Source organism: Onychomys torridus, chromosome 8 (genome assembly GCF_903995425.1).
Source record: "Onychomys torridus chromosome 8, mOncTor1.1, whole genome shotgun sequence".
Classification (NCBI taxonomy): Eukaryota; Metazoa; Chordata; class Mammalia; order Rodentia; family Cricetidae; genus Onychomys; species Onychomys torridus.
In genome coordinates this window covers 83,528,173-83,542,611 of record NC_050450.1, presented here as the reverse complement: position 1 = coordinate 83,542,611, position 14,439 = coordinate 83,528,173, and the positions used below count along the sequence as shown (strand labels likewise).

Here is a 14,439-nt window from a genome sequence, read left to right as displayed (position 1 = left end):
CACATGCCTTAAATTCCAGCACTTAAGAGGCAGAGGCTGGTAGATCTCTGTGGGTTCCAGGCCAGCCTAGTCTACATAGCAAGCACCAGGGCAGTTGAGGGTACATAGAAAGACTCTGTCTGAAAAAAATAAAAACAAAAAAAAGGCAATGGATGGTCTCTGTTTTTCTATTTTTAAGAACCCTTTTCAGGAGGCTGGAGAGATGGCTAAGTGATTAAAAACATTTGCCACTTGCTGCTCTTGCTGTAGACTTGAGTTCAATTCCCAGCACCCACATGATGGCTCACAACCATCTGTAACTTAGGTTCCAGGGGATCCAATGCCCTCTTCTGAATGCTGTGGGCACTGGCCATGCATTGGTACATAAGACAATACATGCAGGCAAAACATCCATACATATAAAATAAAATCTAAATTTTTAAAATGTTTCCCAAAGATTTCTTTTTAATTGTGCGTATGTGTGTGAGACTGTGTGTGCAGGTGAGTGCAGGTGCTCATAGAGACCAGAAGCACTGGATCCCCCTGGAGCTGGAGTTGCATATCTGACATGGGTACTGGGAACTGAACTCTGGTCCTTTGTAAGAACAAGGCATGATCTTAACTGCTGAGCCATCTCTCCAAATTGGCTGTTTTTCTTTTTTCCTTCATTGAGACAAGGTATCATTCTTTGTCCAGTCCAGACTGGCTTTGAACTCACAACAATCCTTCCTGCCTTAGCCTCCTGAGTATTGGATTATAGGCCTGTGCCTCCGTGCCTGGCTGAAAGTGGCATTTCGGAAGGTCAAAAACAATTTCTCAGATGATATTCTCAAGTACCCCAAAGGCTTTGAGACCAGGGGATATGGAAACCTAACCCTTCTCCTCACTTAAAAGCAAACTACACTGCAGGAAGATAGGTTCTAGAAGAAGGACCGACCATGTTTCATCCTGACTCCTGGGCCCTATAACTAACAGTTTTTAGTCGTCAAGGAACAAGCCTACTATAACCTCAGCACTTGGGAGGCTGAATCAGAATATTTAGTTTGAGGGTAGCCTAGGCTATACAGTAATGTCCTGCCCAAAAAACCCAAGCCAAACAAATAAGCAATTTTTTTTTTTTTTTTTTTAAGCTAAGGACTGAACCCAGGGCCTTGCGCTTGCTAGGCAAGCGCTCTACCACCCAGCTAAATCCCCAACCCCGAGACAAATACTTTTGAATATGACTCCTATCAGACTTGTAATTCTAGGCTTTCAAACTCTGAGCAGGACACAGAACTATATGAATGGGAGGGAGCCTAATGGAATTCAGAAAGGAGATCTGTGGCCATAAAAGTTGTAAAGAAACCGCTTTGTTAAATTATTTTGGATTTATTTAGTTTATGTGTGTGGTGTTTTGCCTGCATGCATGTTTGCTTGCTGACAGTGGAGGTCAAAAGAGGGCACTGGATTCTCTCAGAACTGGAGTTACTGATGGTGGTGAGCTACCATGTGGGTACTGGGAACAGAACCAGGGTCCTTGGAAAGAACAAGTCCTCTTAACGTCTGAGCCATCTCATCTCTCCAGCCCCTAGAAAATGCTTTGTAATTACAGTGCTGGGGACTGAACCCAGGGCTAAGCAGGAGATCTACCACTGGGCTGCATCTCCTAGCCCAAGAATGTGCTTTTCGACTTGCTACTGTGGACCAATCAGACCATGAAGACCAGGACTCCCCACCCTTCCTGTGCAGAATTTGTTTACTCTGCCAGTCAAAGCTTTAAGAACTTTTTACATTTCCACTTGGCCTTAAGCTGGCAGTCCAATCAACTGTCCATTTTCTCAGTGCTCTAAGCATCAAGGAAGGCAGAAACAACTTTCCTCTGTGAACGGGTCAGGGATGAGTAAACTGACCTTCCCTTTGGAGCCACTACATGACACTTCAGGCAGAGCTGGGTTAGAAGCCTTGGATTTCTAGCCTATGGCTTTCTCTCCTCAGTCTCAATGCCTCGAGCCCTCCTGAGGCAGAGGGAGGGCTAAGACAAAGCATTTAGGAACTCAGGATTATTTTTCTCTTCTTTTAAAAGAAAAGTAGGGGCTGGGCAGTGGTGGCGCATGCCTTTAATCCTAGCACTCGGGAGGCAGAGGCAGGCGGATCTCTGTGAGTTCGAGGCCAGCCTGGTCTATAGAGCAAGATCCAGGAAAGGCGCAAAGCTACACAGAAAAACCTTGTCTCGAAAAACCAAAAAAAAAAAAAAAAAAAAAAAGAAAGAAAAGAAGAGAAAAGTAGGGGTTGGGTATTTAGCTCAGTGGTAGAGGGCTTGCCTAGCAAGTGCAAGGCCCTGGGTTGGGTCCTCAGCTCCAAAAAAAGAAAAGAAAAGAAAAGAAAAGAAAAGAAAAGAAAAGAAAAGAAAAGAAAAGAAAAGAAAAGAAAAGAAAAGAAAAGAAAAGCAGGAGGGTGATTAAGTAGTAAACGAGGCTGGGAGCTCCTGGTTCCGGCGGCTTATTTGTTCCCTGACTTCTTTCAGTCTCTGAATCACTTTCCAGAGTCCAACCCCAAAGTAACTTAGGCAAACAACTCTCCCAGTCTGGATGCTGGAACCGCCAGCTGCCCCTGGCTGGGTTTTCCCTTGCCAATGGAAGGTTGAGAGTCAGCTGAAGAGCCATTCCCTCAGAAGGAGGTGGCAGGAGGCAAGAGAGCCTGGAAATGTAACTATCCACACTGTGCCAGGAGGTGGAGAGGTCATAGAGAGGGGGCGGTTACCTCTTTCCGGTGGTCTGTGCTGCCCCACGATGCTGATCGCTTGTGCATGCAGAAGCTGGCCCGCTCACCTTCTGGCTCTTGCCAGGAGAGGGGTGTCTGTAAAAAGGCATGCAGTTAAGACAGGCAGCTCTGCGGGCAGGAAGCAGCCAGGCGGTTTCCTGGATAGAGGTGGTGACTTATGAAGCCTTCTCACATCTGTTCATCAACCCTGTGGACACACCCAGCCTGCTTTATTCTTCCAGGCAAGGAAAGCCATGTACATGACCTTATCCCAATGTTTACTCTCCAGGAACCCTTCCCCAAGGTCTAACTGTGTTGATCTCCTCTCTCTTTTATTTATTTGTTGTGTGTTTAGTACTGGGTATGGAACCCAGGGCCTTGCATATGCTGGGCAAATGTTCTACCACTGAGATACATCCTCATCCCTTCCTTATCACATTTTTTTTTTTCCCTCCGAGACAGGGTTTCTCTGTGTAGTTTTGGTGCCTGTCCTGGATCTTGCTCTGTAGACCAGGTTGGCCTGGAACTCAGAGTTTGATCTGCCTGGCTCTGACTCCCAGTGCTGGGATTAAAGGCGTATGCCACCACCGCCCGGCTCCTTATCACTTTTTTCATGTGTTATATTCCCAGTCAGTCTGGGTACACGCCAATGGTAACGCCAAGTGCTGCCTCTCTCCCAAGCAGCTTCAAAAGAGCCCTGTATCCTTTATTCTCATCCTGTGTGCTAAACCAAGGCCAAGTGCCTAGGAGCCCATGAAAAACAAGTCACTTGGACAGGATTCCAAAGAGGAGCCAGGAGAAAGGTCTCCATGGGTGCCTCTGGATGAAGCAGGTGGCAACCATGTACCACAGTGCCTCAAGCTCACTTCATCACACAGAGGGAGTGTCGGGAACTCCAAAGTCCTCCTCAACAAGCAAGAGAAAGGCAGTTTCAAAAAAAAAAAAACGGAGCCAGAATTGTGAGTGGCCCGCTCATGCCTCCTCCTCACGGGCCTGCCTGGCTTCTCGTGGGGAAGGACTCCCCATTTGCTGCCTTCCTCTCCCTGCTACATGAAGACAGGAGATCCAAGATGATGGTAGAGGAGCCCCCCCTAAAAGAGGGAGCTATTGGCTTCAAGTATGAAGCCCAAAGGGCCCAGATCCCTCCCCATCACCAACATCCTTCTTCCATTCCAGGAGAGGGGCCAAGGGGAGGGCTCCAGTGGGACCAGCTCCTCTCGGACTACTGTGCACAGGCTGCCAAAAAAACGCAGGGCCTGGGAACTAGCTCCTCTCAGAGATCTGCTGACCTCCCCTGAGAGGCTGCTGCACACAGAGAAGGGGAGGACCAGGGGAAAACAAGGCTCCTCACCACCCAACAGCTGCTAAGAGGAGCTCACTGGGCAGGCTGAGCCAGGACCGCCTTGTTCGACAGCTGTGTGCAGAGAAGCCGCTGCAGACGGAGCCTCTGGCCCTTCCTGTCTGCAGCTGCCCATGAGCAGGACCTTTACCAGGGCTGTGTGATACAGCCAGGGTAAGACAACTGGCATCACCAGGGAGCACGTCCGCAGGCCCATTCCCATCATTCTTCCTTTATGAAAAGGGCAGCCAGGAATGTAGCATGTGCCCAAAGCCCTCAGGTGATGGTGGCTCTTACAGTCTCCGGGAACCAAGTAGCTGATCTCCTTCCAAATGTCCACATCTCCTAAACCAGGGTGTCTGACTTCAGAAGAGCTACACGGGCTGACAGGAAGCACAGCCCATTTCCCCCTCAGCTGCCAGGATTCTGCAGACACCCACATGCCCTCTTTTCCTGGGATGCCTAAGCCAAGCTGGCAGCTCACCAGTGCTGTTAGGACAGCTGAGTCCCACACATCCCTGTCACCCCTGGAAAAGCAGCAAAGAGCACAGAGTAGAGAGGAGGCAAACCCAGAGGACGACACTCACTCCTGGCCTCTGAGAGGCGGGTGGTAAAAGGCAAAACACCCCGGCTCAGCTTGCAGCTGGCTACTAACACCTCTTCAAATGCTTCAACCACCTTCTTCTAGAGATGTGAAGGAGTAAAAGGGAAGTGTGGGCTGGCACAGGAGTGGAGGGAGGATGTGAAAACTCCTGGCAGTTGGGATTGCCTCTCTCTCCTCAGCACCAACCGCTTGCCCACTCTGTGTAGATGGAACGTTAAAGGCATCACTTGATCTCAACATCTACCGTCTGCCCAAGGGGATCATCACCCCACCCCTCATCCCAGGCAGACCCATCTCCCTCTCTCTCCTTTTCTGTACCTCACCTGCTGGTCTCTAAGCTTCTTCCCATTTAAGATGGTGTGCCTGATGGCTACTCCCAGCCTTGCCAGTGTCCTTGCAAGAGGGGGACTGAAGGAGCTGGTACATGCTGAGAGGATGCAGCAATGTGACCACTAAAGTAGAGGCTAGAGCAAGGTGCTAGAAGCTAAGACAGCCACTGGAGAGCCAGACAGTGGCGGTGGCACACGCTGTAATCCCAGCACTCAGGAGGCAGAGCCAGGCGGATCTCTGTGAGTTGGAGGCCAGCCTGGGCTACAGAGCGAGATCCAGGACAGGCTCCAAAACTACACAGAGAAACCCTGTCTCGAAAAATACAGCCACTGGATGCTAGAAGAAGCAAGGAGAAACACCACCACCACCACCGAGAGCATGGCATCCTGAACCAGACGTCATGCACCTGCACCAGCACTTGGGAAGCTGAGGCTATAGGGCTGCTTTTTTTGTTTGTTTGTTTGTTTTTCGAGACAGGGTTTCCTCTGTGTAGCTTTGCACCTTTCTTGGAACTCACTTGGTAGCTCAGGCTGGCCTTGAACTCACAGAGATCCACCTGGCTCTGCCTCCCGAGTGCTGGGATTAAAGGTGTGCGCCACCACTGCTCGGCCAAGACTGCTATTTTTAAGGCCAGCCTGGGCTACGTAACGCATTCAAGGCCAACCTTCATAGTAAGGACCCTGTCACAAAAAAACAAAAGAAAAACAGCTTCTGAGAGCATTTGGGCCCGCCAATACTTTCATGTCGAGTCACTACAACTGAACTCGGAGGCTTGTGGAATCTAAAACTCTTGAGGGAATACACATCTGCTGTCTTAAGCCATGAAGCCTGGAGTAACTGTGAGGCACCCTGAGGAATGTAACATGCCAGGGAGGCCTGACCTCCAAACTGCTTCCAGGCTGCTGAGTACTGTCTGGTCTAGCTTGTATCACAGCCTAGCTTTCTGCCTCTCTAACTGCAGTAGGTAAGTGGCGGCGGCAGCGGCGGCAGCCGGGGGATGGGGGCTGGTGGCTGGTGGGTGGGGGGGGGGGACGGGACGGGACTGTGTCCCCTGGTTGCTCAGGACCCTCCTTCCTGAGCCTCACTACAAAGGTCTAGATCATGGTCTCCTTAGGGAACAGTAAAGTCACAGCTAAGACCCATCTTAAGGAGGTCACCAGGTAGGGTCAGGCCAAGCTGTGGGACAGCTGTGTGAGAGGTCACTCTAGCCCCTTTGTATAAAGGAGAGTCTAAGGCATAGGAGACCCAAAAGTCATGCTTGTCAGGGGACTCCGGCACTAGAATGGACTTACTCCGCATCCTGGTGAAGGAAGCAACTGGGTACGGAGTAAGCTGACTTATGAACCGTGAGTAGAGCAGGCAGCTGTGGAGCTGCTCAGACTGTACGGAACTGGACACGCATGGGTAGAGTATGAATGCCTCGTCAGGGAGTCTAAGATTCCGGGGCGATGTGTGGAAGGGGGCATAGAAGTGGCAGACAGCTTCCCAGGAGCTAGCAGAGCAACGAAAGGAAGGAGGGTGGAATCCTCCATACTGGAATGTCTTTTTTTTTCCCCCTTCCAAGACAGGGTCTCTCTGTGTAGTCCTGGCTGTCCTAGATCTCACTCTGTAGACCAGGCTGGCCTCGAACTTACAGAGATCTGCCTGGCTCTGCCTCCCGAGCGCTGGGATTAAAGGTGTGCGCCCCTACCGCCCAGCTTGGAATGTCTTTTTTGGCCTCCAACCCAGCTAAGTTTCATGACCAGAAGGGGAAGAGTCCAGGCTCTCCAGTGCCCTTGGCTCCTGAGCATACTCTGATTGCAGAGCTGGGCTGAGTCTTAAGAATGTTACCCACCATACCTGTTAGAAGTAAAGAGCAGCATGGGACCTGGCTGGGGAGCCACATGACAAGCTCAGTTCAGCAAGGAGCCAGTCCCTTGGAACTCTGGTCAAACAAAGAGGTTCTGAAAGGTGGTCCAGTGGCCAGTACTGAGAACTCGGGCTGCAGGTGGCCAAAGCCACCATTGCTAACTCAACAGTGACTGGACGACCCTCAGATTTTCCATCATGACTCCCTTTTTCAAGTATTTGCTGTATTGTCAAACCATGTCCTGAACCACTGGTCCCGGTCGCTAGTTTGGAAAACAGGCTCTGTGCCCAAGCTCTCACACCCACAAAGAAAAAGTTGTTAAAAGCCTGTGATGCTCATGCTGAATTATGTACCATCAGTGAGCACTGGGGTAATGGCTCAGGGAAAGGGAGGACTGCTCGGCCCCACCCCTACCACCACAGGTGGGGAAAAGACAGAAAAGGAAGCACTCTCCAACCAGTAAGCTGCCTCCACCTCTGGCCTTTGGGATGCTCTATGATATCTGTTAAGGACTTAGGCTATTCCCCGCCCCACCCAAACGATAAGTCAGAGGTCCATGTGGGGAGACGCACAAGGGCTTTCCTATCTTACCAATGAATGTAGCAGAAATGGGGATACAAGGAAGCAGAGTGTGGGTGGAGCCAGGCAGGGCAGGTACCCAAGGCCCCTTCTGTGCGCAGGATGCCACCAGCTGGGGAACTTTGCTCAAACAGCCATCCCAGCTGTGGTAAGGCCACTTCCCCCTCCAGAAGAGTACAAGGCTTCGATGCTTTGCACAGCACGAAGGGAGAGAGGTGACCACAGCCACGGGAATGTGCTGCCATCGCTGGCCCTGGTCTGGGCCCAGCCACTAGGAGACACCGACAACTCAAAGCACTTGGTGGCCAGCTCTGGGTTACCAAGTGGCCTGGGGGAAGGGTGGGCCACAGAAGAGAAATCACACTCAAAGGCCACACTCAAAATCACACCCAGACCATTCTGAAAACCTCCTCTCAGACACAGGACTTCCCACAGAAAATGGAGACCGCCACACGGGTGGGACTGTGGGAGTAGCTTCCTAGTCCTTCTTGGTCCTGTCCTCAGGAAGCTAGTGCTGGGGACACCTGTTTACACCTTTCACATTGTTCCTCCAGGCTCACAACACACGCTGGGCTTGTTTTAGGTATAGCTCATGAGCAGAGCATTTGGCTAGCATGTGCAGGCCCTGGGTTCCATTCTCAACACTGCAAAAGATACAAAACACGGAGCAGTACGTCCCAAGGACCCCTCCCATGTCACGATCACACTCCTTCCTTCTTCCTAGAATAGCTGTTTCCCCAAATAAGACCCTCCCATCTTCCATTTGTTCCTCTGGCCTCAAATATGTGAGGATCCTAGCTCCCATGTCGATCTATGGCTGCCCGAGGATTGGCTTTATACTTGACTGAAGGCATAGAGCATGGCCAGGAAGGGGATCCTGAGATTGCTGACATTACCATAGGCTCAGGTGCTGAGGGCTTGCAATCACCTTCTGCCCTGTGCAGAGGCCCGGAGTACACAGCACAGCCAGCTCTCTTAAAGGCAGGTGCTCTGTGTCTGGGGCCTCGTGCTGACACTGGCTTGGAATGAGCAAGGCCCCTGGTCCTTCTAGGGATTTTCTGGGAAGGTGCTGTTTAGCCTCAACCATAACTGAAAAGCAGGTCCCTGGGAGTGTCAGGTGTGATACGGCCTCCACCAAAAGGAGTCTAGGCACCCAAGAGAGCGGTAACCAGTACCTGCCAGTTAAGCTGAACGAACCAGACCATGACACGCTCCACTGCCATGGTTAGGAGAGAAAGGGCAGCACAACGGAGGGGAGGGGAGAACTTGCTGGCTTGCTCGAAGCAACTGGGAAAGCTCTGGCATCCGCCATGCCTGACGGCTGAAAAGCTTTTAATGAGCTCAGGATGCAGCTCAGTGGTACAGCACAAGCATTTGCCTTGCATACTTGAGGCCCTGGGCTCCGACTCCAGCATCACAAAATTTAACCAACTAACTACATAAGCTTTCAAATACCTTAATAGATCCCTCCTCCTCTTTTCCTTTCCCCACATTCCCTGAAAATGTCTTCTTTATCTATCCTTTCTGGGTGATCTCTTGCTGTTTAGAAAGGAGGTACAAGGTCTTCTGGGGAGATGGCAATTGAGTCTAAGGCTTTTACAGTGTAATGCCAGTGCTAAAAAAAATCAGCAGCTTGTGCCAGGCCAGGGGCCTCCAGCAGGAATTTGAGTGGAACCCAAACCTAGAAGCAGAAAATTCCCTGAAGAGCAGGACTGGAAGACGGGTAGAGCGCATACTTGGGGTTGGATGCTTTCTGCTGATCAGAATTCTCCCACCTCTTGCCTGCAGCCACAATATTGACAGGTTGCTAAGAGTTCCTCGAGGGCTGGAGCCCGTCCCGGGGAAGAAGAAAGCTGGAGGGCTGGGCCTTGCCAGACCCATGGAGGCACATCGCTGACCTCTGTCTTGCTGTGGCAAGAAGCCCAGACTTGTTATATAAAAGATCTGGCCTGCAGCTGGAGCTGAAGCAAAAACATGCAGTTGGGAACCCAGGCCACTCCACTTGGCCAGAGGACGCCTGAGGCCAGGCCTGCCGAAGGGCGACAAGGAGAGAGCTATGTGAGGAGTGAGATGGTCACTGTGCAGAAGGCTGGCAAACAGGAAGTGACAGAGGGAGGGATGAGTGGGCTGCACAACTTCCTGATGTCTAACGAAGGATGCTCAGGAGCCCGCCTACTTGAAGCAACCTCAAGTCCTACTCCTGCAGGAAGCCCTCCTTGATTAAGTCCATTATCTGGCCTGAGTCAAGGAAAAGGAGTAAGTCCTTGTAGGCCCACAAGAGAGAACCTTGTTAAAAGGGTACAGAGAGAACAGTGCTGGGCTCCCAGGAGGGTGCCCACTCCTCTGCCCTCCCCTTGCACCGGCACATCTAAAGAGGACCTCTAAAGACGTCACCTCATTATCTTAAACTTGTTTCAGTTATTTCCGGTGCAACATGGGGCATTTCCGGGAGAATCTTGCTCCTCCAAACTCTGCCAGACACTCACCCCATTGACAGCTCTTGGCTGTCTGTTCACTGGCCTTCAGGGGACTGGAAACCAGGCTCAAAGAAACCAAATCTTGTTCCCATTGAAAAAGAGTGAGCATTTAAACATTCATTAGTAATAACTGAACATGGATCTCATCAAAAGAAAGGAGCCAATGGGATGTGCTGAGGAGGAGGCAGAGTGAGCTGCATGGGAACAGGGTCTACATCCCTTGGCCATCATGCAGCACGTATGTGGGCAGAACAGATACACTCTATTCAGCACGCAAAGGAAGAGCTGCCTTGCTCCTTCTTGTCCTGTTCCCCAGAATGGAGGGCTGAGGTGAGCTGGGTGTTCTTTCCTACATTTCTACCTGTCAAAGAACAACTCAGCTGCCCGCAACGGGAGCCTTACTCTCACCAAATTAACTGCTAAGAAGACTGAAGTCCTGAGTCAGACTAGGAAATATCTTTGGGTGATTTCCAGATGGGATGACTTCTTGCTCAGGCAAACACGGTCCTATCCAAAAGATGGACACACAGAGGGAGGTCCCTTCCAAGGGCAGGCCTCTTCATGAAAACACAGGAGAGAAAGCTGGGCTCTGCAGGACTCAGATGGGTGCCCTGGAGCCCTAGCCCAGCGGCTGGCAAGGTGTAGCTCCTCACGCCTTACTCCTGTTGCTCTAGTGGGGTGGACCCTGGCTCTTTGACCACTTTCTCCGCTGCCTGAGGGAATGCAAACTAGACTGAATGTTGGCTTTATCGTAACTTCAGGAAAGCAAATTTCATGTTAAAAATCCCAAATTCCAAAGTCGGCTGTGGAGTCCCCCCATGTAAACTCTGAAAACCCCAGCTTGACATCTCTCTTCACCAGGCAGATGGAGTGCAAACTCTTTTTCATCTACGTTTACAAAGAAAAATAACAGCAATAACAACAAAAACCCTGGTAAACAGTAGAGGCTGGAGAGCATCTATGAACAACCAAAACCCAGGACAAGTAATCATTTCAATGAGCGTGATGGACTAGAGGCCCCTCAGCCAGCCCTCCTCTCCCTTCTGATCCCATTAGGAGACAGCTGCATTACCTGGGTGGCCTTGTCATTGGTACAGCAGGTGAAGGCCCCATCGGCATCTCGTGGCCACTGGCCCAGAAGGTAGGAACTGAGGACGGTGTCCAGGGAGAATGTACGTCGGACCTGGGGTGGCTGAGGCCTCCACACTGACTTTTCTGGGGCCACCGAACATGGGACACTGGCTGAAAGAGAGCACAGCCCGCAACGCCTTGACATCAGCATGGAGGATGGAGTCCTTGTAACCAGCCTCCACTCTTGCAGGACACCTCACCTGCATGCCGTGTCTTCACTCCCCCTCCTCCACAAATAATTCAAAGCAGCAAAGGCACATCCTGTCTGACAAGCTTTCCTGACTTCACTTTAGCACTGGGAATGATTTTCACCAGTTCACAGTGCAATTAGGGTTACTTTTTTTTTTTCTTTTCTGTTTGGTTTTTTGAGACAGGGTTGCTCTGTGTAGCTTTGCGCCTGTCCTGGATCTCACTCTGTAGACCAGGCTGGCCTCGAACTCATAGACATCCACCTGCCTCTACTTCCCAAATGCCAGGATTAAAGGCATTGCCACCATGTCTGGCTTCAGAAATTATTTTAGACTCTAAGCCCAGAGCTCCCAAGTCTCCTCCACACTGAGACTCCTTGGAGGATCTGTTTCCCAGCCTTAGAGGGAACCCCATGTTCACAAAATCCAAGCTTTCTTCCCCATTTCTAATTTTCTGCCGTCTAATTTTGGGGCATCTACTCTGCACAAACTTGGCTCAATTTATTTAAAAAAAAAAAAAAATCTTTTCTTCTTTTTGTGCTGCTGGGGACTGGATCCAGAACCTTATATAGGCTAAGCAAGCATTTTACCACCGAACTGTATTTCACAACTCCATTCCCCGCCCCCCTTTTTTTTGAGATAGGATCTTGCTACATTGCCAGATAGCCTTGAATTGACTATGTAGCCCAGGCCCACCCTGAACTTGTGATCCTTATATGTCTCTGTCTCCCTAATAGCTGGGATCATAGGTGTGCACCTCCATGCCCAGCACAAAGGAGTCTTCCTATTTCCTCCAGTCCAGGCAGCTTCAGGAGAGCAAGTGGACTGGCATGGAAAGAATTACAGAACTCCTAGAAGAGGAGTCCACTTTAGGAAACTCTCCAAGTCTGCAGGTCCTTTCCTCCCCCTTCTCTGCCTCTTATCTGAGTAGCAAAAACAAAAACAAGGCAATTATGAATGCATTCATTTCATTTTATGTCGGTTAAAGATTTCTGGGAGAAATTAAAAGTTGAAGCTGTTTTTAAAACGTAAGGGTTCTGGAATCATCTGGAAGATTCAGTGATCTGGGTTGACCCTGTTTTCCATGGCCACGTTCAAAACATTCCACTATCTGCAGATCTATAAAGACCCTCCTTTAAACAGAACAAAATGCTTTCACATCTGTAGTAATCCCTTGGTAATTTATGTGTATATTCAGCACAGCAGAAAGAACTGGGAACTGTAGGTATAAATAGACTCGAAGAGGTTTATATTAAAGAGACACAAAAGATTGGCAGTTCCTCAAAAAATTAAACAGAGGAGTCCCTTAGGATCCAGAAATTCTTACCTCTAGGTATAGACTCCCCTCAAAACAAAACAAACAAACAACAACGAAAACCAACAATAAAGCAAACCTGAAAGCAGAGATTTTTAAAGTTATTCATATACCCATGATCACAGTAGCGTCAATTAAAATAGTATGGGTACACACTGACGTTGCAAGGTGAAACAATCCAGACACAGACAGGCCCGCAAGTGTCGGATAATTCATCTTCATGAGGCAAATCCACGGGGACAAGAAGGAGGCAGAGGTGACCATGGGCACAGGAGGGGGGATGGGAGTTATTGTTAATAAATACCAACAACTGTCTGGGATGATAAAAAAATTCTAGAAATGATATTGTGATGGCTACACTGTAAATGTACTCACACCACTGAATTGTAAACTCACAATTTTACAGTTTATGTTACCACAGTTAAAAAAAGATGCCTGGCGGTGGTGGCGCATGCCTGTAAGCACAGCACTCGGGAGGCAGAGGCAGGTGGAGCTCTGTGAGTTCGAGGCCAGCCTGGTCTACAAAGCGAGTTCCAGGACACAGCCTCCAAAGCTACAGAGAAACCCTGTCTCAAAAAAACAAACAAACAAAAAAAACCACCACCAACAAAAAAAGATACCAATAGGGTTAGGGATTTAGCTCAGTGGATTTAGCAAGCGCAAGGCCCTGGGTTCAATCCTCAGCTCAAAAAAAAATACCAACAATCATATTCTCAAAATTAATTTAAATATTTATATATATTTTGAAAGGTTGTAATCAGTATAAAATATACTATACTATATTATATTTGCCTTATTCCAGCCATTATAAAATCCCAATTCAAGTATCAATGACCTACATATTTGCCATTTTTAAAGACTGTATGATATCAAGCAGTAATTTGTTTTACCATTCCTATATTACTGAACACTTTTTCTCTCTAATGTGAAGATCATCAGCGCTAGTGCATTGCCGACCTTTACTCTTAGTCTTTAATTTAACCTCTGTCGTATTTCTAGGTGGTCTCCCTCAGTCAGCAAATAAGTACTCACTTAGAAGAACTTAAAAATGACTTTTAATGACAAAGGTTGTAAGTAGGAATTGTCGAAAAGTCAAGAAATACATAAATCAAACAAGTAAACAAAATACAAAAACAAAACAAAACCCCAACCTCATCACCCAGAGATAATCACTGTCGATATCATGCTACACTGGTGGGTATGGTGGTGCACACCTTGCATCCCAGCACTCTGGAGGCGGATCTCTGAGTCTGAGGCCAGCCTGATCTACACAGTGAGTTCTAGGCTAGCCAGGGCTACATAGAGAGATCCTGTCTAAATAAAAAAGGGTATCATCATGTAATCCTTACCTTCTGAATGTGGATACACATACATTTTAAAATTGAAAAATGGGCTGGGTACCAGGAGGTGGTCACGCATGCCTTTAAATCCCAGTCCTCAGGAGGCAGGGGCAAGCTGATCTTTGTGAGTTTGAGGCCAGCCTGATCTATATAGAGTGAGTTCTAGGACAGCCAGGGCTACATGGTGAAATCCTGTCTCAAAATAATAAATGCATAAATTATTAATTCATTAATAATGGAAGCACATCACAATACTGTTTGGCTATGTTTCTACCTCCTTTCCAAATCAATATATTCTGACTATAGCATACTTTTGCAGGGAGGTTGGGTTTTTTTGTGTTTTCTAAACAGGGTTTCTCTGTGTAACAGCTCTGCCTGTCCTGGAACTGGCTTTGTAGGCCAGACTGGCCTCGAACTCAGAGCTCTGCCTGCTCTGCCTTCCAAATCCTGGGATTAAAGGTATGCATCTGCATCACCACCACCACCACCACCACCCAGCATTTTTGGCTTTTTGAACTGTTCTCTATACAGTCTATTCAGGCCTTAAACTTACATTCTTCTGGCCCCAC

The 14,439-nt window shown here is 48.9% G+C and overlaps 1 protein-coding gene across 4 annotated transcripts in view; it reads right to left on the bottom strand.

The window, feature by feature from the left end:
• The window catches only part of Fam117a (family with sequence similarity 117 member A), a 48,837-nt gene that overhangs the window by 8,420 nt on the left and 25,978 nt on the right, over positions 1 to 14,439 (bottom strand). For all 4 annotated transcript variants that reach the window (XM_036196622.1, XM_036196623.1, XM_036196624.1 and 1 more), the window contains exons 2-3: positions 10,969 to 11,138; positions 2,719 to 2,814 (exon numbers count right to left, since the gene is read on the bottom strand). In XM_036196622.1, the coding sequence (XP_036052515.1) occupies positions 2,719 to 2,814; positions 10,969 to 11,138 (266 nt within the window). The remainder of the gene's footprint in view (positions 1 to 2,718; positions 2,815 to 10,968; positions 11,139 to 14,439) is intronic.